General features: G+C 43.6%; 1 protein-coding gene across 1 annotated transcript; it reads right to left on the bottom strand.

The window, feature by feature from the left end:
• Positions 1-1,088: 1,088 nt before the first annotated feature.
• On the bottom strand, positions 1,089-27,429 carry LOC119164833 (uncharacterized). The gene is made up of 4 exons (XM_075873047.1): positions 27,142-27,429; positions 23,647-23,852; positions 16,385-16,688; positions 1,089-13,216 (listed from the first exon to the last, which is right to left on the bottom strand). The coding sequence occupies exons 2-4, from the start codon at positions 23,789-23,791 to the stop codon at positions 12,496-12,498; spliced, it is 1,170 nt and encodes a 389-aa protein (XP_075729162.1). The 5' UTR covers positions 23,792-23,852; positions 27,142-27,429; the 3' UTR covers positions 1,089-12,495.
• Positions 27,430-27,538: the final 109 nt, after the last annotated feature.

Here is a 27,538-nt window from a genome sequence, read left to right as displayed (position 1 = left end):
ATACGCCGACCGGGGGCGCACGACGGCGAGGAACCAGCAATAATTACTAGACGCGATGGGGTAATTTTAGAGCACAAAAGAGCCCCGAGGATATACCCCCTCCCCACAAAAACCTCAGCAGAGAGCAGTCGATTGCCTGGAGACAGCTGCGTAGCCCAATTTCGGTCTTCTGAGCAAAATCTATCCAACAGTATATACCAACAAATGCCCGCAGTGCAGAGAACCCCCAACACCCATAAGTAGTGCCAAGAAACTGCACACCAACACAGGAGCAGTGGGAGGCTGCACTGTACTGCTCGATGCCTGAAAACAGCTCAAGCTGATCGACAGAGCTTGCAAGATGGCAAAGACCCCTGGAGCCCTGAACTGAGCGCTCCACCATCGCCAAAAAAATTTATTTGAAATATACTTTTGCATTCCGTTTCCACCACTCCCTCTTTTCCCCTGAAAATTTCTGGTTATACCCCTTATAAAAATCGCCATGACATAACATCGGTGTGTCATGAAAGTCATGCATATCGTGATATATATGACAAGATGTCACCATTCTAGTGACCATTTCCTTAACTTGATATCAAAATTAGCATGGAATGACATGCATGCATGATGAACACAAATGACAGTTGATGAATGTTTGAAAAATGGATATCATCTCTACCATAAGGGGAATAAATATGAATGACACAAGGAGAATTTTAAGGGCTACGTTTTCGTTAGACACATCATTTATGAGAACAGACAAAAAAAGACGAGGAAAGGATAGGGGATGTTAACATCGCCTATACTTTCCTTGTCTTTTTTTTTTTTTTGCCTGTTAGTTCTATATACTAAATTATATGATGCAAATTTTTTGAAGCCGTCACAACTGTTTCAGTGGCATCGTATACAACTTGCATGAATATATATGAAGAACATGCGATAGTGAATCATATGCGATCACATAAATGGCAAGGCTTGCCTCATGGCCAAGTAATGCTATGTATGAAGCTCCTTGTTGACTGTTTTAAATAAGTGGACTCTTTGAATAACTAGATTTTTTTAGTGTGTTCTCGTAGGTCATATGCCAAAGTAACACAGACTTCCAGTAGTAAATTATTCACTAATTTTATTCAAGAATAGCCGCTACTCGAGTACAAACAAGTTGTGATAGACACTCTCTGCCACCCAGAAAAAAAGATTGGGCAGCGATTCGATGGACACTGGCTTTACCAGCAGCATGGCTAGGATAAATGTCGTTGCCACATGGGTCCTCCCTTGTCGACTGCTACAAAACACACACATCCAACTCCAACCTTTCTACAAGTGAAACGCCATGTCCATGTTTGAAGAACACACAAACAAAAGCATTCTCCACTCTGCTGTGCCCGCCACATGCACCAAAAGGGGTGCTCAGGCCACCTATCTAGACATTTTGGCTTGCCTGTGGGCCCTGCACTCGTGGAAGATTTGACAATGTCCCAAGCACCGAATCCCCGTGTACATTCTAACACCTTTATATGCCAATGAAGGTATGCAGCAAAATACTTAGGTTGTGTGACTACTAGCAACATCAGTGCAGTAAGCAATTCATCAGAACCAAAACATAAAATTTAGAAAGCTTTCCTATAGTATTCGTTATCTAAAGAGAATGTTAGGCATTAAAAGGATATCTCTGACGTCGAATAAAAATATGGTATCTTTAGAATGTGAACCACATGCCAATAATGATTTAATCACTTTAATTAAAAACTTTAGTTTTCTTTTTAGCACATCTTCAACTTACAAAATAATCCTACAGTGCTTTCAATTCACTTCACATTCTATACTTGCAAACTTCATTTTAAGTTTCCATTAAGCATGAACATTGATGAAGGAAACCACAGTTTCTGTCGTTACTTTTTTGAAGTATTTAGTCCTAGACATTGAAAAGAAGAAATTGCAGCACAAATTAACCAGATACTTTAATGTTGCTCAATAAAATTGATTTGCCGAATAAGTATGCGTGACTTCCTTCTTTTTTTTTAAACCTTTTTAACATGACTTCTGCATTATACGTTTTATTTTCAAGTTCCTATGAAAAACATATCAACAAGATTCCCCTCTATTTTGCACTGCTGAAGCCACAAAGCAGCCAGGTATCCTCCTGTGTTTTCATATAACACTAGACAAAGAATAACCAAACTTGTCTAACAACTGTTTTCACATTTGTGCAACAAGCCTAATCAATTTCTTTAGTGCACGTGAGGTGCAAACTTGTCATCCAAAGATGAAGGCATCAACAAATCGCAAGCTGAAGTTTCTCCACCAAACTGGGCACCAGAGTAAGAAATACATGTTTGAGAACGAATGTTGCTACTCATGTTTTGAGAAAACGTATACTTCGAGACATGTGAAACTTCCAAGAGTATAGGGCGTTAACTTTGCAACATCTCAACACGCTTACAAATGGAGACAGCATGAAAAGCACTGCTTGAGACTAAAAAAAAAAAAAAAAACAAGCCACTTTCAAGAAGCTTGGCATCATTGGCAGATGCTCACAACAATAAATACATCCTACAGCTATGACAGAGCTTCACACAGCTTGATACAAAAACTGCCCAAGATCTGCACAGGACCGTTTCATGGGTGATGAATCTGCCTGCCTTACTACTTAAACAAAACAACAAGAAGAATTAAGAACACACTCAACTTAACCAGCTGAAGATACAAGGAACTTGCAGTGAAAACATAAAACAGAACTGATAAAACACCAGCTATTACATACAGCTTACGGATGACACGTAACATTATTAAAGGATGATTTGCTTAAAGGGGCACTAAAATGAACTGCTGAATCTGTTAAGAATCTGTTTAGATTGACTAACTATACTTTGAAAGCTGTAATGGCATTAATATTGCCATTTTATGTCCCCTAATAGTGAAGAAAATCAAGGTCAAAGTTTCACTTCTGAATTTTGAGCCGGAACCTCCACGCGTGATGTCACAAATTTTAAAGTATTTCATATTTTGACGACACTGGCTCAAAAAAAAAAGATTTCCTAAAACTGAGATGTCCTGTCTGTGTTCGCCTCGGAGGAAAATACTATTCATTTTTACCGTTTATGAATAATGTATGCCTTAGCGCACGCCATCCAAGTCCATGATATCATGGCGATTGGTGTGAGAATTTCGAGGAGGCATATCCACCTGCATTTTCTTTTCGCATGTTATCTCACTTGCCAAGCATTTACTTGAGGCAAGCATGGCAGTTTTGGTGTAGTGAAATAACAGTTTACTAATATGAGAAACATAGTTTTTCTCTGTCAAGTCCCTGTCAAACAATCAAATGGGGACAGGATATGGGCAGCAGTGCGTGCTGCTTTCGCTACTGTTGAGATAATTCAGCAGTGCTTCTTTTTTGTTTAGTTTCTTTTTGGGGGGAGGGGAGAGTTAACGCCCCGAAACCAACATATAATTACGAGAGACACTGTAGTGGAGGGCTCCAAAAATTTTGACCATCTGAGGTTTTTTAACCTGCACCTAAATCTGGGCAGCAATGGCCGGGATTCGATCCCACGACCTGCAGGATAGCGCACCTGTTAGAATTTGAGATTTCATTAAGAATTTCGCGAGTCATCAACAGACCACTACACCATGCACAATAAAACCGAAAAATGCCCGGAAAATCTGCTTGAAGACCAATGAGGTGCTACTAAATCGCTTGACACTTGTTCTGGACAATTAAGCAGCAATGATGAAACTCGGATGTATACACTGCTACTAAAGTTCCCTGAATGTTGTTATAGCCTTTGCCAAAAAGTATATGCCATAACACAAGTGAAGATGCAGGAACTGTTACTTGGCTAGATGAGTTATAAGTGATACACAAGTTCTCTGAGCAGCTCAGACGGGCAGGCTGACATTTCGATAGGTGGACCTATTTCTATCAAAAGTGCCTCATTATCACTGACAACATAGTTCTGAAAGGGCCAGTCGCGTCATATGGTACTTCTGATCTGAAAGTGCAAAATGATCGTCCTGACTCCCTCTCTTGCTGCTTTTTTTTTTCTTTCTTACGGTTGACAAATACTGGCTGTGATACCACATCACATCATGACCCTGACCAAGCCTTTAAAAAAAAACCGACATGCCAAGGATTATGAAGCACCTTTGATGAACATAGGCCCACCTATTGAAACGTTGGCCAGCCTATCTGAGGCACTTATAAGCAATGCATATCGCATTGTGCTTCCATCTATCAGTCTCCATGTGAACTTTGTAATGTGAGGAGCATTTTAGACGCTGAAAACGGAAGGAACTGAGGATAATTTTTGCAATCTGTGGGATTTGCTATGCTACTAGGGCACCACATCATACTTTCAGTGTTTCGTTGTGAACTGCTGCAATTATTGTTTGACACATGATGCCTTTTTCCGTGACGAGAAGGGACAAAAAAATTCCTGCCGACAGTAATTCTGCAGGTAAATTGCTGGAGCAACAATATTTCAATAGAATATAAATGATTCCAACAAAAATAGCTTGGTGTTCACCCGGAGCACAATCCTGTGCAGATCGGGCGCAATGCACTATGGTCAAAGCGACACGATGAGCATGTGTGAGCCTACAGTAACATGGCTTGCCAAAATAGTTCACCCGACTGTGAGCATTGGGTCCCTAGATGGACGACAAATCTGTGAGCAATACGAGTGATGCATATGTATGCACAAGGTTGAACGCTTCTTTATAGCATGGCTGATCTGGGTCTGTATTTCGGCTCCCATCCCTGAGGACACGATTCCAAAAAGCAGTGCGGCATTGTCAGCTAGAGTGATGGAAGCTGGCTCATTTCAGACTAGAACCTCGGCTATCAGCCATTGATGGAAGTCGCATATTCTAGGGCCTCCACAATTGCTAAACTGAGTGCTGGGTCCTAACCATACTTCCGCATGGTTCTTCGTTCTGAGCGTGACGCTGGAAAGCACATTTGCCACATTTTCATGGTAGCTACAGCCATGAAATTTATTGTACAGCTGCTCGCTTTTTCGAAAGCAGCAGTCATTTCTAGAACACAATCTTGTCAATGCATCCTTAATAATCAAGGCCTTAATGAAACGCAAGCACCGATGTGCAAACTGAAGCTAGTGCTGGTTGATCTTGTCAATGCATCCTTAATTATCAAGGCCTTAATGAAACGCAAGCACCGATGTGCAAACTGAAGCTAGTGCTGGTTGATGGTGCCAGCAAGCATGGCGAACAGTCTGACAGTGTGCTTGTCTTTTCTGCCAAGCTTGAATCCATTTCACTTACAGTGCGGCACAGACCAACCAGACTGAGTCTATTGAGGACTGTTTCAGTGGGAATAAAAACCAACAATATGATGAGAGTGCATGAACTTACTCAGTAGAAGTGGCTGGCAGAGAAGAGAACGACATAATGAGCATCCAGCACTTGCAGGAAAACCTCTAAGCTACGGCACGGAAGCACATGCAGTCATTGAAAGTTGTGGGGTACAGGACCACAAAAAAGGATGACGCACTGTAGACGAAGGGCACAGATGCCACTGACTACATCACACCTTGAACCCTGGACGCCGTTGTCCTTCAGCCATGCATAAAGTCGATGCCTCTTCGAAGAAACTTTGGCCTATTTTAGAGTACTTGTTCTGTGTGGCCATGGTGTTGTTGCTGTACATTAGAGTCCCCACATCAGATCGTGCAGGATTTCATGACAAAGGGCAAGACAAAAATTATTCGTCCCTCGCCCATCACACACACAGCGCAACCAGCCCACGAAGAACAGAAAAGAGAAAGCGCACAAATGAGCGTGCAGAAAGCAGTAAATGCATGCATATAAAAAGCAAAAGCTGATTCCGGACAAACAAACTTCATACGTAGAAGATGATACTGTAATAAAAATCTGCTTAATACTTTCATAAAAAATATAAGCACGTAGAAAAACAAAAAGCACATTAACAAGGTGTATCAGACATGCGCCAGCGCATTCCATATAGGCTATAACAATTCTTGCAGACTATATTAAAGTTAAAGTGGAGTGACCTGCCTTACAAAGACAAAAAAAGCCTAATCAGCCACAACAGACAGATCAAACTCTCGAACAGAACCCTGAAATTATTTACTATATAACACTTCAGATTTCAAATCAATAATATACCTCTCGCTTTTACTCTCTGCTGCCACTGGTTCCAAAAGTCTAAAGCCACAGCAGAAATACCGCAAAAAGCTCGACATCACCGGTCAGTGATCCTTCCTCGTCCAACCTGACTAATGTAGTGCAGTGGTAAAAAACTAGAGTGCCAAGATAAAATGATAAAAGAACCCTACAGCCACAAGCATGTTGAGAAGTCTGCGCCATGAAGCCCTGTTCGGTTAATCCAGCATAGCATGATCCTGGAATTGACGGAGCAACTCTAGCTGAAAAGCAACTGCTGTCTACCAAGTTGCATCAATTTTACCTGTACTGCAACAGATGCTGGACAAGTTGATGCCAACTTTGACGCCGAAATATCAACATGTGCTTGTGGCTTTGTACATCAAATATTTCATACCTGCACACAAATAAAACACACATAGAAAAAGGAAGATCCATGATGATGTGACAAGTGGACAAGGCTATGACAGGACTAAAATCACTCTTCGGCTAATCTAGATACCACCTCATGGTCCTCCCAAAAGGGCCCGGCAACACTTTATCAGCATGGTCAAAAATTGCTGGCTAACAGAGGTTGATGCTCCTGAAAACATGTAAGCCAAACAGTACAACACTGCATATGGCCTAGCATTTACAATTCATTCTCAAAATCAGCTGCACAGCCATTGGCTGATTTGAGCATCGTGAGCTGCATAGTTAACATGGATGCTGCAGGATAGGGCGACGTGTCAGCGTGCGTACCAGTGAATACACTTAAAGTAAGCTATGCGTTCAAAGGAAAAAGGAAATAGAGTGCTCAAGGTCACAACACGCACTCATGAACGATGGTAGCTGCGTGCTCCTTTATCATCCCTCCACTTCGAAACAGCTTTCAGCGAGCTCACTGAAAATTGAAAGCCCTTGAACCTTTCGACAAGTCCCTGGAACTGCGTGGGCTCTTACTTTACAGATTCCAGAAATTTTTGCAGCAGTCAATTCATAAAGCAATAAACACCTTTAATGAATTCATTCGACAATTATGTGCTAAAGTGTGTCAGGGCTCCTTCAAAACTACATGTTAAAACGCCAGAAAAGTGCATGACATAGGTGAGAAAGACCTAGAGAAATGCGAGTGAGAGCCCAAAAAAGTCTATCTTTGTATACTAGCACCGGTGTATGTTGTGTAGGAAAAGCTGCCCACATACCTGCGGAAGAGACAAGGAGAGCAGCCATTGCATACAGGCCCGGGCGCCTGACTAGACAGCGTTTTACAAAAAGAAACTCGCACAGTGGCCCTTTCCTGCAGTGTGGCTATGGAAAGTGTTCAGTCCCAAAATAATCCTTTGGTAGACATAGGAAACAATGCACAGCTGTTTCTATCAAAAGTGTGCAATCCTAAAGCGGCTGCAAACATGGTAAGTCATTTTATTTTTTACATGATGTCGATGCGCAGCCCTCATTCAGAGCCACCCCGAAGCAAAATGTAAGGTAGCGCCTGAGCGACACATTGTGCTCATTATTGCAATAGAATAAAAAATGACATTTCAGACAGGGCATTGTAAAGAATATGATGGACCTGACACTGCCTTCACTTCAATTTTTACTGAAGCACTTTTCGATACTATTCGAATAGTGTGCAAATGAAGCACAAAGACAACATAGGGGCTATAATAATACAAGTGGCACGGTGAAATTTTTCAGATTAGTTTGGATCAACTAGGGAACACTAGTTTATAACACTCGAGCATCATGTCACAATTCGAGTGATACGTTAATAAAACGCTCCCGAAGGGAGTGAGAAGTGGAGCTGTTTAAAGGGACACTGAAGTGAAAACAATGATTTTGTTTATGATTGGTAAACTGTACTCTGAGAAGTCAAATGTCACAAGTTCCACTATTATAAGTTCATTATCAGAGCACAAAATCAAAACGCAAGTTTGATTTTTAAAGTATCGCGTCCAAATCTCTGCACGTGACGTCACGAGTTTCGGAATGTATTTTTCATATTTCCACGACGTGGGCTCAATGAAATTTTCAAGAATTTCGTATGTCAGGTCTATGGCACTCACAAAGAACAATGTAGTTCATTTTGAGCAATTATAAACTATAGTGGACTCGGTCAACACAGTCAAATTCGATGACGTCATGGTGTTTGGTGCAGAAATCACAAAGTAGCATCGCCACCCACATTTTCTTTTCATACATATTTTGGCTTACTAAATGCAGCCTCGCAATAAAAAATGTGTTTTGGGGACTGTGAAGTTGTACTTATCACACAAAAAATCTTTTAATCGTTAGTGTCCTGTTAAGCTTTTTGTTGCATTCGGTAGTGAACAGAAATTATCATCATCATAAACCAGCACGCACTTGCTTCATTTTCTCCATCCTCCACTTCTCTCCCACACGTGTGTTGATTTGTATAGTGTAGAATGCATAACTTTGATGGACAAGAGATCACACAAATTAAGCCGAGCCATGGTAATTAAGGCAGGACATCAGGATATTTTTTTGATGGAAGCCCTCTTGATAAAGGATTGCCAACCTATTTCTTTTTAATATCTTTGGTAAAATGCCCCCTGTCACCCAAATTTTGATGGCAGAGAGAGGGGGGGGAGCTAGGGCACTCTCATTGTCTATTGGGGTGCATGACATACCAACACCTAGCCACTTGGACGAAGAATAATTATGCGTAGCCTAAAGTAGTTAGCTAATCCACTCAGACTTAGTATAATAAGATTTAACTATGCATTAATCAATTATACCCCTCCTCATTAAGATGGGACAATTTAGGCCGAAGCTAATTTAGCTCGTGCTGATCAGAGAAGCTGTACAGTCAATAAGTTGATCCACTGTTTCTCTCTCCAATTTGAAGCGAGATACAAGTGGAAATAACTGCTCAGACGTTAACCAGAAGTATGCCGGACTTGCTACCTACAATAGGAAAGGTTGCAAAATGCAAGCGAGAATTGTACAGTTGGAATGACAAATTGGAATGCTCTTATTGTGCATGACACTAGAAGCATGCACTGGGCCCACAGGGCGAAATCAATCCTTCCAACTGAAAGTTGCTTGTCGTGAATGGGGTGCTTTAAGACAACTTAGAGAGAATATTTATGCACATGCCTTCTGCTTGCCTATTTGATTATCAGTGTACAGTTGACTCCCGATAATTCGAAGTCACTTAAGTGGAATTTTTGGTTAATTAGAAGTCAACAACTGGTGCCGTCTATTTCGCATGCACGCGTATAGGAAAAAATACTCGATAATTCGAAGTTACAAGCCCATAGTGTTGGTTAATCAGAATTCATTTGAGATCCTCGAAGCGAACAAAATTTCTCAATAAAATTGAGAATTTTTCATGTACTAAGACTGCCAGGACAGCTGTCGGACCGTGCTGTGTTTGTCATCCCCACTGCCTGAAGCTCCACGGTTCATGACGCGGCCATCTTGTTTAGTCAACACTGGGGCATCGCATGGATTGCATTGGCTAACTAGTGATGTGTCGAGTGCTTCAGTCGCGCGCTGGTTTGAAGTCTGGTTGAAGTTAGAACAGCGCAACTGGACACTGGCGGAAAAGAGTGCTCAAACACACACACAGCGCTGTGTGTGTTTTAGTGTGTTCCACTCCGCCTGCATCCAGTTGCGCTGTTCAAACAAAGCGCGATACACCAAATAGCCCGCCAAGGCTGTGTTGCTTGATTTCGCACGTGCTTCCACAGCGGATTTTGAGTGTTCTGGTGGCGACATTGGATAATGGAAACTCGCGGCGCCTACCCAACGCTTGACTTGACGACCAAAGTCCAAAGCCTTGAAAAAAGTTGACCAGGGAAGCACGGCCAAGCAAGATATCGCACAAAGTATGGAGTTAAGCCTAACTCGCTCTCAAATTTCATCAAGTGCAAATAGGTGAACTCGACGATGGTAGTTTTGGAGCTCATATTAGTGATGACTGTTTTGAAAAATTCCTTGACATGAACAGCAACGTCCACACATGCTGTTAGCGGTCGAACACAAAAATTGTGCAGATGGTTCGGCTAGTGGACGACGACGTAGAAACGAACCGCCATCAAGGTCTACGCGCTGCTGTGGGACCTGTTCTTGCGCTACGGTTTTTCTATTTTGTTGACAATGCTGAAGAAGCACTTGAAAATGTGTAGTGCTTGGAAACTTTGCTAGCCACAGCCAGGTTGGGCAGGAGAAAATGACAAACTGTTTTCTTAGAGAACTGCCAGGTTTGAAGCAATAAAAGCGCATTTTTTCATGCACTTTGCTTAATCAGAAGTTTCTTGCGGTACCCGAGAACTTCATATTAACGGGAGTCGACTGTACTATATTATGTGCAGCAGTTGCTTTCGTGATAGTACCCCACGAAGCTGATAAGAACTATTAGGTAAACCAATCTGGTATTCCTGCCACAACGAACGACAACTGATGCTGCCATTCACCAAGGCAACATTGCCAAAGTTAACTTGAAACCTCATCATTGCTATGTCCAAACAACAGTAGGAAGGGGAAGGTGGAAGCTTGCAATGAAAAATCCGTAAACAGGGGTGGTGTCGCGGCGTCATTTCGACAAGCGAACATGTCTTCCTTGAGGCTAGAACAGAACTGTTCTGTTCTAGCCTCAAGGAAGACAAGTGCGCTAGTGAAAACGTTGGCTCAAAACAACCTCTGTTTAGGGATTTAACATCAATGCTATGTGCCTCATAATCATACCTTGATGCTGACATGTAAAACTATATACAGCTCTATTTTTTAAAACCAAACTGACCAGGCCATTTGGTCCTTATAAAAGGCAGCTTTCAGAATCCTTGCCAAATATTTTCTTTGTATAGGAAATGTACACTTTAGCTACAAATTAGTTAAATGTGCGTCATTAAACATAAGCCTCGATGTAAATTGGTATCAGTTCTTCAAAAGCAATTGTGTCTTCAAAGAAACTAGTTAAAAACCCTATGAAGAAATCTATTACATTTAACCGTGTGTGTAAATGTGTTGAAAACATTGCTCCTTGTAATTAACACACATTCAAGTTTCACATAGCATTTGTAGGAAGAAAAGACTTCATCATGAAAGTATTGAATGATTAACAGCTAAAAAAGTCCCCGGAGATAAATGGGAAAAATCTCGTGTACCTCAGCATCAGAGTGGAAGCAAGGCATCCTGACAACAAGTAGCAAGAGGCTACAAAACAATAGAAAACTTGGAGAGTTGGCACACTTACAGAAGGAAGAGGAATGTAAGGTAGAGAAAAACATAAGGCAAACTCATTTTCTTACTGGTTTTCATTTCTTTCATTTGTTTAAAGCATCTTCTTGAGAAAGCCAATGCACATGACGGAAGATATTCTGAAGAAATATCTAGGAGCAGCGAGGGCTTAGTGTACCCACACTGTGGAATTAAATCACGAAAAATGGTCCTCACTCACGATAACCAAAGCAGGTGACTAGAACCTGTGCTTGCCATAACGTAAGGCCTCAAGCCTTGAAACCCACGCTATAAAAATGACAACAAATCTTAAGTGTTTGTTGAGAGTGGTGTCCCCTAGCAACTCGTCATACTATAACAGAGCTATCAGAATGGTTTGCCATCGAAACACCGAAAGCTCACTTTACTTGGACAGAAAAGTTGACAGAAAAGGAAGTGTGACAGCAGAGTAGACTGATATGTTATGGCGATGATTGTACTTATGGGCCTGGAATGTATGCCAAACGCTCGTAATACAGGGGTTTGCACAAATGAAGCAAGCCGAATTGTACAGCAACGTTGGTGCATAATGAAGTGCCACAAATATTAAAGTATGCTTCCGGTGGGCTGATTTTTGGCATGATGTAGTGAGATCAGAATCAGAAGGGTCTCAATGTTTGATGTACCAATGCCAAACTTCTCATTATGCTACCATGAACGTCTACTAATATATTATACAAGCAAAAGTAAATATGCACGTGCAACACTAAAATAGACAGATACACTGTGCTTAAAGTAACCAACAACAACGAAAACAAATCTATCTATCTTTTATAGAAGACAGAAATATTAAGTTTGGGTTGATGACATTATGGTCCTTACAATGTTACAACAGAAGCACTTCACCCGTGAGTACCGGAGGCTCTGCTGCACGAACTATTCATTTTATGATAGGCCCCATTTTAATATGTGAACGCGAAAACTGTTCATGCAATGTTAGACTAAAAAATAAAGCGATATTTTAAACACTGTACAAAACAAGTGTACTTAATCCAAGGCAACCTCTCCTTAATGTGAACGCTACCAAACCATTGGCTGCAAGTACTTAAAACTCCCTTCTTAAAGCCACACTGCAGGAAAACTATAAGACACTGCACGCATTACCCCGGGACAAACGCTAGCTTGAATCTTTGGCGACGGTGGTCAGGAGCTAATGGCTGCCCTGCGGCAATTGAACAGCCACTTGATCACCCTGGCGTTCTTCTCCACAATGGACGTCTCAGCCGGACCGTGGTCTACCAAGTCTCGGTTGCGCAGGCCCGCACCACCTTCAGCACAACCAAAGCCGCCACCGACCGAAGACGTGTCGCTGCCGGCCAGGCTGCACGACCTACCCACCGAGTCCGCAGAGCTGATGCTGTCGAAGTAGCGCGACGATCCGGACCCCGTTGACGGCGAGAGGACGCTGTGCCACGTGCTTGCATCCAAGCCCAGGGTGTCAAAGAAGCGGTCGGGGAGTGACCGCTGCACGTCCCGAACTCCCGGCCCCAAATCCGGCTGGCTACGGTGTGCCACGTCGGACTTGGACCGTAGAACGGGCCGCCGAGAAGAAGGGACCACCTCTCCTCCTAGACTGCAGTTTCGGCTCGGAAGGTCGAGGGGCCGGAACGAGAGGCTACGGCCCACGACCGTCTCAGACGAAGGCCGGGGCTTTCGGCAATAGCGGTCTCTGCTGTAAACCGGAGACGGCTCACCATACAGATCGACCGTCGCTCGAAGCTCCGTGCTGGCACGCCGTGTTCGGGAAGGTGAGAGATCGGGTAGGCTCTTGTGTACCACGGTTAGCCCACGTGATTGAGTGAGAGATGGCGGAGTGTCTCCAGCAATGAGCCGCCTCAGCTGGTGCTGGACGCCTTGGTCAGTTCTGAAATGGATATCTTGTCAACTTAGTGATCACCAACTTTCAATTTGCTTCATGAATTGCATAGCTTGCCATCTTTTATAAAACTGTCCAGCGCTAACTACAGCAATGCTACACAGTTGACCCTTGTGACACGCTGAATTGCACATGAAAAAAGACACACTGAAGGCACAGGTAGGACACACACGATCGTGATTCGTGTGCAATTCAGCGCGTCGCAACTGTCACCTGTGAACAACCAACTAGCCCCTACGCTGGCCCTAATGCTACACAGCTCCTGCTATCAATTCTGCTTGATAAGATTTTCAGTATTGCATGAAAAAGTTGAGCTAGTTAGCAAGTACTATTCATCATACAAGATGGTGCATGTGCAAACAGACACAGGAGACGAGAACAAGACAACACAAACAGACTATCAACTAAATCTTTCTTTCATGATGACCTTCAGGAGCAACAGTTTTATGTGCTATACAAGTTCAACTAAAAGAAGTGGCAGATAAATCTTACAATTAACAAGTGCGCTCCAGCTGTAAATGAGATGACCACGACACATGAGTGGGCACCATGGCTTCAGAAATGCACAAGCAGTGAAACAAGCACAGTAAACTTTTCACTCATGTTTTCATCTGGGAATGACATTTGCGCATCAAGCACAAGTACCATAAATAATAAGAAAAACAAACGAGTCGAATATTGAATCGAAGGTTTCTTTCTGTTTGCATTATGGGATAGCTTGTGAATAAAATGGGTATAATAATGCCTATGATGTGATGCTGAAGCTGATTCATAGACCTATTTAGGACCCGTTATGCTAGCAACAAAAATTCTGCTCACAAAATAGAAAAGTGCCACAGATGAGATGTCTGACGATCATATATAAGTATGAAAGGATGTTTTGTGTACACTTCAATCTGGTAGATGATAACGGTCTCAAAGCTACATCCTTAATATCCTGTAAATAAGAACCTCAACATTGATTAGATTTTGCTATATGCTATCAGGTTTGTGATTCTTTGTCACGCACCTGCAGTCGAGATTACACAAGTCGTGAACTGAAATTAATAGCACAAACATACAAGACAATCCACGTAGAAAAATACACGACACACACAGGCGCCAACTATCAACTGCTTTCCCAAGGCAGCTTTCCCTTCTGTGTGTTTGTGTTGTCAATTTTATTTCAGGAATATGTACCAACTAAGCCCAAACGAAGTTTTATTGAAGGAACACACATTGTGCTTGCATGAGTTTGGGAAATGCATTCTATGGGTGAATGCTGTAGGCTGTGAATGTCATTCACCATGTCCATGTAGCAACAACAACACTGGTCTTAACACTTAGTCACACCCACACTGAATGACATGACACGTTGAGTGTGAAAAGGGGCTTAATGGCCTCAATTAGGAATACAGGGGAATCGCGACGTGTTTTTCATGGAAACCGCAAAATGAAGCGTTTTATGTAAAAAATAGTATCAATCAAAGAGATTGGCTGGTGGGGAGAAAAAAATGAAACTTATTAACCTGAAAAACGTATCAAGAACCATAACAAGTATTCACTGTAGAGAGACACTGGGAGGTTTGGGACAGTTGAAGGAATGGGACAGTGCGTTCATCTCTCTTGCATTTACGTGAAAGACAGACAACTACTGAGTAGATGGTGCTGACATACCAACTGCGTGGCTGAAAAGATTGGAGTCTACGACGAATGGAGCTTTCTGTAACTGCTAGTCGCATTTTTCATGCACCCAAAGTAAGTTCTCTCAAGTAAGTTCTCTCACTACCTGATTTGTAATGCTCTTAAATTTAAACAGCTTTCTGGACATTAATATAAATTTTTCTTTGAAAACATGCATAAGTGCTGCAATTTTGGAAAGAAAAGGTTTAGGCATTATGACTGAACTTTACCCACTGAATTTTTTACTTTGGGAAACATAGTTAGGGAGGAATGGTACAGTTGAATTGAGGAACAAACGGAAACAGTGTCCCCTTACTCTTGATCCTACACTCACACAGCATCAACAGCACAAAAAAAAAGAAGACAGAAGTCCTTACAAGTACACTGGGGAAGCATACAAATGAATTCACAGATGTCAGCAAAACAGTAAAAAAAAAGTGCAATACAGTCAAAACTGCTGCCACAGCCAATCCAAAAATGAAATGGCACTTGCTGAAGGATTTCTGTTCTCCAAGTGAAGACTTACTTGCTGTTGCCTTTGACGAGTCTGACAAAAACATGCCAGGTTTTGATATTGACTGATATGACATTTGTGAAATCAATTGGTCAATCAATATATTCAAGTGACAGAAGGTAAGTTTTTTTTGCCAGTTTTTAAAATTTTGAAAAATTGGAATTCATTACATTGCTAAAGTCGTGAACTGCAATAACATCGCAACATCAGTACGCTGCTCCAAAGGAACAGCGTACTGACACCGAGACGTTAATAACAGAGCTCTCAATTCTACTTTCCGCCTAATGAATATATGGGGACTTTACCTATTATTAAAATTGCGATAAAGCTGCCAGTGTTCAAGGCTATCGGTGTGGCAAAGTTTGAAATAACTCAGTTTAATGTTTGATGTTGAACTATTAGCTTATAATGGCCGCTGAAAACACATCCCACTTCTCTCAAGTGATATCCTACTCCAACCACAGAAGCGGCTTTGAGACAGATTTTACACAGATTTTAGCCATCACAAGCTATTTCTCTACAGCTCTAGCAGAAGTCGCAGGAACCAGTGCATCGCAAAAGTCCTGCAGCTTTATTATAGTATCTGTATTAGTATTATGAATAAAAAATCTTACTGTGTTCAAGTACAACAAAACTAAAGATACAATTATAAAAAGCGTCCCAATCCTCCCGACTCTCCCCAATACACTCTTTGCAAGTTCTGTTCGCCCTGGGTGACTGACACTTGCCGTTTTCAGTGAAAGTTGTTTCACCGCCTCTCTTATACTATGAACATTCTCCACCACAAGAAACACAAACAAATGAAGGCAGCACACCACATATGAGTGCTACATAGTGCATGTGCGTCGTCTCCAGTCTTCTTTTCTGAGTGCGTTTCCAGTGCTATAGTCATTTTCGACGTACAGCCAACAGAGCCAAATTATTACGATTCTAAACTCCATCTCAAGAGGGGTTATTTGTCAGGCTCTGGCCTGTCTCACCTGGTGGGCCGGAGTAGCCGCCTCGCCTGCGTCTCTGACAATGCACGGGCGCGCATGGGTGGTGATGGAGCTCGCCGGAGTCTCAGCGACGGTGCTCGCGCAAGCAGTGCGGCCGGCGGTGAAGCCCTTAGGCGCTCGACGAGCTCATAGGCCGAGGGCGAGCGCGCTAGCAATGGTGGATCAAACGAGGCTCCTTCGGAATGACGACTGCGCAGCCCCTGGCGGCTGTCCAGCACCCGCTCCGACTTCACATACTGCGCCTTGGTCTCCTCCAGACGCTCCACTGCACTGCGTCGTTGCTCACCTGCAGCCGTTGGGGTTAGCATCATGCACTTGGTGACATTGGGCACATGGCCTGCAGTCGTACATTTTATGTATACAGAACTGCTACCCTCTAGGTGAAGCGTCAAGCAGGAGTGGATAGTATCAAGTACAGAACAAACTTTAGACATCATAGCAGTTCAAAATGAAACAATCATGTTGTATGAATCAACAGGAAAAACAAAAAAAAAAGGGTGCTCCTGGAAAGCAAGATACAAAGCATAGGCACGTTTAGGCATAAAACTATTGATGAATAAATGAAAATTTTCACGTAAAAAGTAAAAAAAGAAATGAAGACACAACAGACATTTCCCATCCTCTTACATGGGTAAAAAAAGACTCCTTCAAAAGCAAAATATGTGCAATGTATATGAGCAACTTTTGAAACCATGATGGCTATAATTAATTGTCAAAGTTATTACAATCAATATGATAATAAAAAGCAGTTTTTCATTGTAAGAAAACTATGCAATGCAAAAAAAACAACTTGGCGTTTAAGTTTATTGCTGAGAAATATCATACTAAGTACACTCAGGTTAGAGTGATGATATTAATAATATCTGGGGCTTTATGTGGCAAAACCATGACATGAGTATGAGGCAGGTCATAGTGGAAGGCTCTGAAAATTTTAAGCATTGTTTGTTCCTCAGACCTCAGAACTCCTCAGACCCTAGAAGGCAATTGAATGTGAATTTATTTCAAACTTCTTTATTTAGCTCCAGAAAAACTTATTTTGAATCAACACTGAAAGAAAACTGGTGAAATTTAATCAGTTTTACGAACAGAGTTTGTTTAGTCAAATTTAATTAGTGTATACAGCTGTAAACTGAAATTCAGAACACAGATTATGCACAAAATATACTACAATTATATTCAGCAGTGCTGTCACACATGCTGGGTAAAAAAAAACTACAGAAAATTATATTCACGCGCCATGAGGACGAAGAAGGTGATGTTTCTAGGGAATGCCATTTTCAAGTATGCCGTGCATCACAGATAACCAACATGGAGTGCCTCCTCGTTGAGCTAAGGTAAAGTAATGTTTTGCATGCGTGGAAGTCAAGCTCCAGGTAAAAAATATTTGCTTCAGAATTAACTACACTTGCTCGAAGCAATGGCCCCAATTAGGGTCACAGGGACTGAAGAGTACTGCACACTACCATTTCAGAGCACACAAGTCTCCAGAATTTTGCCTTTTTCTAAATGTGACAGCCACAGCCCGGATGGAATGACTCTTGTGTCAGCAGCCAAGCCCAGTGACTACTGTACCAATGAGGTGGACAGTGAAGATAGATCGTGACACCAATTTTATCATGTAGATACATTCTTTTTTTGAAACGACATTGATGTTGTGCATTGCAGTATTTCAAATAGTGCTTTTGGGCAGCACGGCAGCTGAAAGCTTCATTCTAAGGTGAATGCAACAGCCTGAATGACAACAGCCAGTTCAAAAAGCTGTGTAATTGAACCAGTCAAAAAAAAAAAGGGAGGGGGGAAGCCTTTAGATTCACTTTTAAGAGTTGAACGTGATCATAATATTCTGTTTCTGGTGCGTACTTCAAAATCTAGTGTATGAAATCTTTTTGAACTTGCTATGTACCCACTACGTGGCCTTAAGGGTGCAGTAACAAGTGTGCCTTTTGTAGTGTTTGACTGGCTTTAAACTATGAAGTGATTATGACGATCCCATGTCCTGATGCCCGATGGCAATGTACGCTTGTACCACGCATTATTATGGCGATATTTCATGTTGTATTGCAAAGCATGTACACACGACATGCGTGCTCGTAAAGCATGAGCGTTACTTTCCCTGCATTTCCAAGCAGAGGAAGTTATTTTCAGTGTATTGACAAGAAGAGGCGTGGCTGCCTGGTAGAACACCCGCTTTCCCAAAAACTACCTGGGTTCGATCCTCAGTCAGACCCAAAATTTTTATTATTAATTTTATTTGCATCTTTCTGAATTTTCCAGTCAAACAACGATGATTTTTCACTCAGAAGCAATGAGGCCAAAATTTCTGCAAGACAAGCTCTTTAACGCTATCGCATTAAAAAAAAAGTGTGTGCACACGTGCACACACACAGTTGAACCCGCTTATCACAATACTCAAGTGCCACAAAATTTTCATTGTTATAATCAATAATTTACTATAAACGGGTTAGACGGAAAATAGCAATATAGGGGAATGGTAGGCTGTTGTGAGAAACTAAATCGGATGAGAAATGCAAATTGGTGGCAAGGTTGACCGATTTTTCGAACATGTTTGGAAATTCGGACGGTTTCACAGGACCACCACAAGCCACATAGAACCAATGTATGACAATGCGTTGGATGCTGAAACTCCTTGAAGCGCTTACTTTTTACCGCCACAGCTCCCACATCTTAGGTGTATTTCAAAAGCCGGCTTTGCTGCAATGCGCCAGTGCCATACAATGAAGCATACCGCAAATCCGAAGGGGCGCTGATATACGTTGGGTTGTGGGTGGGAGTTAAGCAGCATGAACTTCTCGTTTTTTTTCCCTCCCATTTCGAGGATTTCGCGTTCCATTACCTTTCGGCACAAACACCCAGAGGGCAGTGTTTATTATAACCAACAATGCAGCACGCTGTAAGCCAGTTGTTTCACCACAGAAAACATTCTGAAGTTGATGGCGCGGCACGTTCTCATTGTTATAATCGATATACTGTTAAAACCGGAATCGTTATAAGTGGTTTCGACTGTATCGCTGATTTCTGCATCGTCACTGTGGGGGTACGCTGGCGACATTGTCGTCTATTCTGGACTAGGGAGCATGCAAGCAGGGACATTAAATTAAATACTATAAGATGAGATGGAAAGGGTAGCGCGTGATCCTAGACTCCCGCCAAATGCATGGTTGCATGTCCAAAGCACATCGCCCCGCGCACGCAGTTTCTCTCTCGTGACCATAAAAAGACGAACGAACGGAGTCTGCCAGACCTACAGCACTGCGGTGCCTCCCACGCCTACTTGGGTGCTAGGCTCGCGTGCTTCCAGATGCGCGCATGGGTTCACGGTCCCTGGCCAACAGGAACGTTTTCTTCTGCACCGTTGTGGGAGTCATTTGCGGCGCAAAAGCGCGCAAGGCGACCCAAAGGCACGCCTCGTTAGGTTCGCGCCACGCGGCCTAGTTCGCCCGAAGCACGCCAGGCGATCGACATACATGTGCGCCTGGCCGGCAAACGCTGAACACGCGGAGGCGAAACAAGCCGCACGGAGTCGTTGATCGGTTACCACTCGGATTGTCGCTCCATTAGACAGGTGTGCTAGGGGTCACACGTGCTCGAACGTTATCGTTACTGCTCTCTTCCGGCCCATTCGGATAGTCCGGAGGCTCGTTTGTCGGCGACCGGCGCCGGATAATCGGTCCTTTTCTGCCAACAACAACAACAAAAAGTCATCGCCGAACCCGAGAATGCGCGCGATCGCTGGACGGAGAGCGAAGGTTTTTCTCGAGCGGCGCGAGATGTACCCAGTTTTACGACGGCTCGTTTTTTGTTCTTCCATAGCTTTTCGTTTTCCTTCTCTCCCCAAAACTTACACATTTCTAGTCGGGAAACGCTATAGAGAAGAAAAAGAGAGAGAGAGAGAAATAAGCCGTCGTTTCGGTCCAGCGCTCCCGCCGGCCCTCCGCCACGAGGTAGCAGCAAACGCGCTTGCCACGCGTTTGTCGACACTCCGGGAAACGTCAAGCGGGCCAGGGAGAGAGAGAGAGAAAGAATACAAATTAAATAAGTACGCCATTTGCACTATATACGAGGAGCCGGCGTGCCTGCTTACCGCCGGCGGAGCGACAATCGCGTGCCGTGAAGCGAGCAAACGCGAGCGCAGCGCAGAAGCGCCGACAGAGCGCGCTCGTAACAATAGTGGAGCAAAAAAATGGGGGAAAAAAGAAAAGAAGAAAAGAGCCCTACCGCGCTGCGCGGTGATGCAGCTGCCGCGCGCTGAATTTGCGAGGCTCGAAAGTCCGGCAAGTCGAAAAGAACGGAGGCCGCGACGAGTGTACTTTTATTCCTCACTTTTTGTTCTTTTTTTTAACGCGCAGGCATTCACCTCTGCCGCGACAAGTGGCGACCGGCTAATCGCATTCACGCTGGGACACTACCTCGCGCGAAGCCGGCTGGGATTCGCCGGCACGCGTTCTCTACGAAATCGGTGACACGGATAAACAAGGGCGCACAACACTTTCTTTGTCCAAGGCTTCACGGATTTGTGCTAAAGAATTAAGCCTGTTCTGGTTGGGGAAATTCTCTTTTGTAGAGAAGCGAAGAATGATGCCGGAGCAAAGCTGCATTATTTCCAACCAGGCAGTGTAAACGCAGTGACTCATTTGCAGCAACCCCGCCGCGGTGGTCAAGTGGCCAAGGTACTCGGCTGCTGACACGCAGGTCGCAAGATCGAATCCCGGCTGTGGCGGCTGCATTTCCGATGGAGGCGGAAATGTTGTAGGCCCGTGTGCTCAGATTTGGGTGCACGTTAAAGAACCCCAGGAGGTCGAAATTTCCAGAGCCCTCCACTACGGCGTCTCTCATAATCATATGGTGGTTTAGGGACGTTAAACCCCACATATCAATCATCTGCAGCAAAACCATATTTGCTGTCAGAATGAATGGACCAAAATCGTGAAAGTTCTTGGAAAGGATGCAATACAATTACAGCACATGATCGTATCCACGATAACCTAGGCCAAGTATGTTCGGAAGACAGCAGAATTACATTGCCGCCACAAATTTTTTTTTTACAAGTAAAGCTGGCCAACAAATGGTTTTAACGCACCGTCAAGCCCAATCTACAGTGCTTACCAACAATTGTGACTGAACTTTTGCACCCTTGCAAAACAAAAGTGAGCAAACAGGAGGAAGGCCATTAAGTGCCATCGTCAGCAAGTCCGTCCTGCTTGCACTTTCTAGTTCCATTTTTATTACCAGCTTGTCCATACCCTTCTGAGAGGCACTGGGCTCAATGGAATAATAGCCTGCACGTTACATGTTGCAGTGCGTTCTGCATACAATGTCTATCACCCGGCATATTAATTCATTTACCCTTGCAATTTTAACTATCGTCATAGGCCTGCTGGCAGGGAAACATCTCCAATGTTTAACAAAGGTCCCCTCAGCAAGTTTTGATGCTGCATGCAGTATATACAAACAGGACTGCTAAATTTCTTCTTCCTAAAATTAACCAATTAGAAAAATTATTTTCATAAACCTCCCCACGTTTGGCAACTCACACTTCCAATGTGCAACCAAATCTTCTAATATAGCCTTGAGAAGATTTTTCAAGGGAATCTTCTCGATCTATTCGACTTCCATTCTATGCGGAATCCACTTTGTGGTAATAGTCAATCACAGCAACAGACAACGGTTGGAGTGTAGAAGAAGAAAATGTGTAGAAAATGGTCTGTTCTCCCTGCAGTGACATCTAAGAGATCACTCCTTTTGTATGTCTAACGGCTTGATTACTGGAAAAACCACGATTGTTCTGTTATGTTATTCATTCAATGTGTATGCATATGATCAGCACTTTGTCAGGATTTTTGTCCCTTTAAAATGATCCCCCAGTTAAACATGTATACCAAGCATCTGAAGTAAATATGAAATGAAACCTTGATATCCGTAAATACGAGCCACGTGGTTAATTAGTTACATTTTCCCAGCGCAAACTAGTACCCCTGAAGCAACAACAAGGGTAATAAAACCGATTGCAAGCATGTCACTATTCAATGGCTTGGCATAATGGCTAAATTGATGTGTAGTGGCATTGGCACTGTGCCAGAATACACTTTTTTTAGGAAATATGGTAAGAAAGGTTGCCCACATTATAACCCCATTCAATTATGCTTCTATGAGCTTGCTACAAAGCAGTACAATGCAAGTGCAAAATTTAGTCAACTTCCTAGGCCTCCTATAGATGCATTGATTGATTTGTGGGGTTTAACGTCCCAAAACCACCATATGATTATGAGAGACGCCGTAGTGGAGGACTCCGGAAATTTTGACAACCTGGGGTTCATTAACGTGCACCCGAATCAGAGCACACGGACCTACGACATTTCTGCCTCCATCGGAAATGCAGCCGCCGCAGCCGGGATTTGAACCCGCGACCTGCGGGTCAGCAGCCGAGTACCTTAGCCACTAGACCACCGCAGCGGGGCGCCTCCTATGGATGCAGTACCCGTATTCTTGTAGATTTCAGTGTGTCCCATCCACTTCCTGAATGAAAAACAGACAAGAGTGAAACTGTTCCCATATTACCACCTCCCAAATGTAGATACAAGGCTGATGTTCGAATGCTCTTACCCTACTCTTGAAGGCTGTGTTTGCTGCACTGGTGCAAGCAAAGTTATGGACTCATCGAATCTTCTTTAGCTGCTGCTGTGTCTTTAAAATGCCCACTAAGGCATAAATAAATTTCTTATTATTGATTATAAGCATGCATGTAATCACTGTCTCATCGTAAGACTTTTTTGATCACTGATTAACAGAGGGGAATGAAAATACGGCACACAAGAAAAAGAAGGACACAGACACCGGTTAGCAGACAGCCTTTCTAAAATCTCACTTGACGTTGGCATGCTGAGAACAAAGTTTTTAGTTGACTTGTTCCCAAGATTGCAGGATAGTTTAAACAGGTTTTCGTGATCAAAAATATTTCAGTTACTAGTAGTTTGTCGTCTTTGTCCCTTTCCTAATGTGCCGAATCTTGCGCTCCTCTGCTTATCATGATCTAACACCAACTCACTCAACTTTTTGCTTTACTGATCTTTCTTGATGAACGCCTCAAGAACTGTGAGTACTCTTTCAAAGAGCTTTGAAAGCCGAAGACCTTTATTTATGTATATTAAATAATGAAATGTTTGGCACATCACTTCCGCACTTTTCTAAGAGCGCTACTGCACAACTACTGCAGAACGATTTCTCACCGGGAGTTTGCTGCTCAGCAGCTGCATGACTGCGTGGCCTGGGTGGCCGTGGATGTGCCCCAGCACCTAGCTCGGCTTGGGCAGAGAGCCTCCGCTCTCGTGGCTGCAGTGGTGTAGGGCAGCAGGCGTGCACCGAGGCTGCCATCACTGACCACGACGCACACGCGCCCGCTGCCACCCTGCCAGCCAAGGGAGGTCCCCGAGTCCTGCGTTGAGACGGGTAGAAAGGTGCAGCAAGCAGCAGCCGAGTCAGCCAGCATACCTGTGACAGCTTGCAATGCTTGTTTCTTTCTTTTTTTAATTTAATACCAATACTGCACATACAGGCATTATAGCAGGGGGGGGGGGGGGGGGGGCATGTGCAGAAAAGGAGCAAACATGAAAATTGCAGGTTCACATAAATTTACGTAAAAAAAGTAAAGTATATTACGCAAGACACCAAGCATACACTGATGCATCCTAAATTGTCATATGTATTCAGAAAACAAACTAAAAAAATGCACAAACCATAAAAGTTAATGACAATTCAAAGAATAATTAAAACAATGAGCAGCTTTGATCCGGTACAAGGGCAAATGAAACACCAAAACAAAACAGCTTGCAATTAAGATGCAGTACAGATCATGGCAACTGCCAGGTGCACACACAGAATTTATAAAGCTTAGTGGCCAAAAGATTCAATCATCTTTATTGCAGAAAAGAACAGAGTTGAAATTTATGAAGGCGGTTCTAAAGGTTCAAGAATGCTGCAGCTCTTGCTTGTGTGGCTTCACAGACATGTTTCAAGGATCAATAATCTGCAGCACTGGTTCCAAACTTTTGGCCACCACACAGCCCTGAATCATAACACTTTACAGATTACTTGAGGCACTTATAAAGAGGCAATAGCATATCCTTCGAAGAACAAATAAGGTATTGCAGTACTTCACACAGTGCTGTACACCATTACAGAATCCCGCAAAATTCGTCCCCTGTGAACAACGAATGGGTGGTCACAAGGGCAATGCCAGGCAGCTAACTTTCCTTCTAAGTATCTGTCAACAACGTGTCTTCAAGGCAATGCTCATGGCCTGACCAAGCTATCCAAGGTGTTCTAGTGGTCTACAGTTATGGCAAACAAGCACATGCAGTGCAGAGTATATGCTTTGCCTCACAATGCCCAAAACGACCATGTCTGAACACGTCTACAGCGTTTTTGACCAGCATATTTCCAAACAGCCCAGTTCCTGTATGCTTGTACCACTTGGCCACACAGAGATAGTGACTCTCTCCAATATTCCAATACAACTGAACTCATTGTTTGGTGACAGTGAGAAAATTCAGTGGGAATATGTACAAGCTGCATATACACATGGTTATTCTTTTACATATTATGCTTTAATATACACCTTTCGTAATGGTGAAATTTATTCGAGTCAAGACATAAATACTTAATCACAACTAAACGAGTTGAAGAATAAAATATATATGCGGTCTGTTTCGTTAGAAAGGGCTTATTCATATATATTTTTTAAATGCTTGTCATGTCACTGACAACTAAACATGTAGTCAAGTAAATGACTTGTAAAGCCTTGTAGATGACTGACAGCCTAGTAAACCTCCGAGTTAAAGTAATACCATCGTGAACTTACTTACAGCGCAACACCAGAAAAAATACAGGATAGGGAAGGAGCAAAAGAGAAAGAAAAGACGGGGCTGAAAAGACCAGCATCGTCTTTTCTTTCTCTTTTCCCTGTCCTGTATTTTTTCTGGTGTTGCGCTGTAAGTTCACGATGGATCCTAACCAACTGGCCCAACTTACCGTCTTACTACAAAGTAATACAACAGAGGATTAGCAGCTGTGTTAGTTTAAAGATATTGAAGGATTGAAGTAACATATGTTAATTTGTTTCTTTTATTTTTTATATACTGCAGCCCCATTCGGGCTGTTGCAGGAGCGAGTTTTTTCTATATCAGCACACACAGAAAGGCAATGCAACTCTGCAAGTAAAAGAGAAAGAAAAGAAAGGGCAGTGAACACAGTGAGAATGCTAAATAGTCATTTAGTTGATCGAAATTTAGAGACCAAATTTACAGCTAGAATCCAAAGGATTATTACTGAAGGAATTAATGTTATTCGGCAGCAGTGCTGAGCACCATCATATGTTGCCTCTGAGTAACTGCTGCACCATTTGGAAGAGCCACCACTAGCATGGGCCTTCCCTTCTCAAAGACAACATAAGTGCTTTCGTCACTCAGGAACAGTCGATTCTTTAATTGATGATCAAAAAAACGACCAATTGGCTTTTGAACATCCGCACATTCTCAAGTAGAACATGTGTGTTTGCAACTGTAAGCAGTCAAGCATAGTATAACAGACAGAACACAAGAGCCAAATGCTCTTACTCGCACCTCTTCATAAAGGAAATGTCACAACTGGGGAACATCACACTAACTTATGCCCTCTGGGGCACCTTAAGATGCACCCATATCCGTGTGTGAAAGCATGAACAACTAGTAGATTGACGCATCCATGGCAATGCAAAAAAAACTAACAAAATGACATGTTCCTAGCAAAAAAAGGCTTGTAAGGGGCTTGTTTTCGCCTTCCCTCCCGCGCTACGCTGTCTCTGCTGGTAAATGAATTCGGCTTGAAGTTCTACTTTTGAAAGCCCGCGAACGAGAAAGAGCCCAACGCAACAAGTGTAGCGTGACAGTCTCCTTCGGTGTATCGTTTAATTTCGGACAGCGCGTAACTAGGAACCACAAGAATTTAGATCAGAAGCTACCCCAGTTAAGATTTGCATTGCAACGGCGGCTGCAGACCTAAAGAGTCAGGAGATTTGTGAGCCGAGAGAAGCACAGGGGAGTCCCCAAACTAGATGAGATGGGACGCGCTGCGCGGACAGCACAGAGGGGGGCCCTTCAAGTGGCTATCTTCGAGCAGTATCTCCGCACCACTATCTGCGGGCGCTTTCACCCGGGATAGGCGCGGTCGTCAACTCCCGCTCGAGCGTAATCGCGCCAGAGCTTCCTTTACGGAAAGTGAATCCTCTGATTAGAGTTGGGCGCTACCGTTCGAGAACAGAGACGGAGGGGGGGGGGGGGGGGGCAACAGTCGTCGCCAGCGTCGAGGCATCGAGCAACCGCACGTTTGTACAGATGCGGGCGTTTGCGAAACCTACGGCGGGTAAACACGGCTGGCCGTACGCCAAGGCGTATGCTATGCATCGCGAAGTCATCAGCTGAGCCAACAATTCTCTGAAGGAAACGCGACGCGCGAAGGCAGCGAGAGGAGCGGCAGCTGAGTACGGCGAAGGCCAAAACGGCTACAGCTGTCCGAAATCGATTTAGCGCACGGGCACCACGTCTCGTTTCCGAACCGACCGTGCGAGGTCCACGAAACTACAGTAATGACGGGGACACTCTGCTGACCACTCTCCTGCGAGCGCGGGTATCTACCACGGCTTGCTAGCGAACGGATGTAACGTGGAAGGGCGGGCTGTTGCTTCTTACCCTGACGTGACCGGTGATGTCCCGAGTGCGGCGGCAGCAAATCCATCACTCACGGCAGCAACACCCGGCCTGTCCCACTGTAGAACTCCGCATCTGAGCAGTCCCCTGCTTTCCACATAGGTGGAGAAATGTCAGGGCTGTGGCCCTTAGCGAGCACGAACTTCCCAAGTCCCACCAGTGCCGAATTGTAGTACAAACTCACTACTGCTGTTGCAGTCTGCAGCAAGCACAGAACACCACAGAACTCTCGCGGCTCCTCCTGACAGATCACTCGCTCTCCGCTCACTCCGCCATGGGACGGAAGTGAGGCCCGCGAGGGCTACAACCGTTTCCGGAATAGCGCTTAGTGACACCTAGCGAAAATAGAGAACATTATAAATCCTCTGAGATTTAGGGG

This window comes from Rhipicephalus microplus, chromosome 9, assembly GCF_043290135.1.
Source record: "Rhipicephalus microplus isolate Deutch F79 chromosome 9, USDA_Rmic, whole genome shotgun sequence".
Taxonomy (NCBI): domain Eukaryota; kingdom Metazoa; phylum Arthropoda; class Arachnida; order Ixodida; family Ixodidae; genus Rhipicephalus; species Rhipicephalus microplus.
Note: the sequence above shows the minus strand (reverse complement) of the source record. Positions and strands in the feature narration are given on the sequence as shown.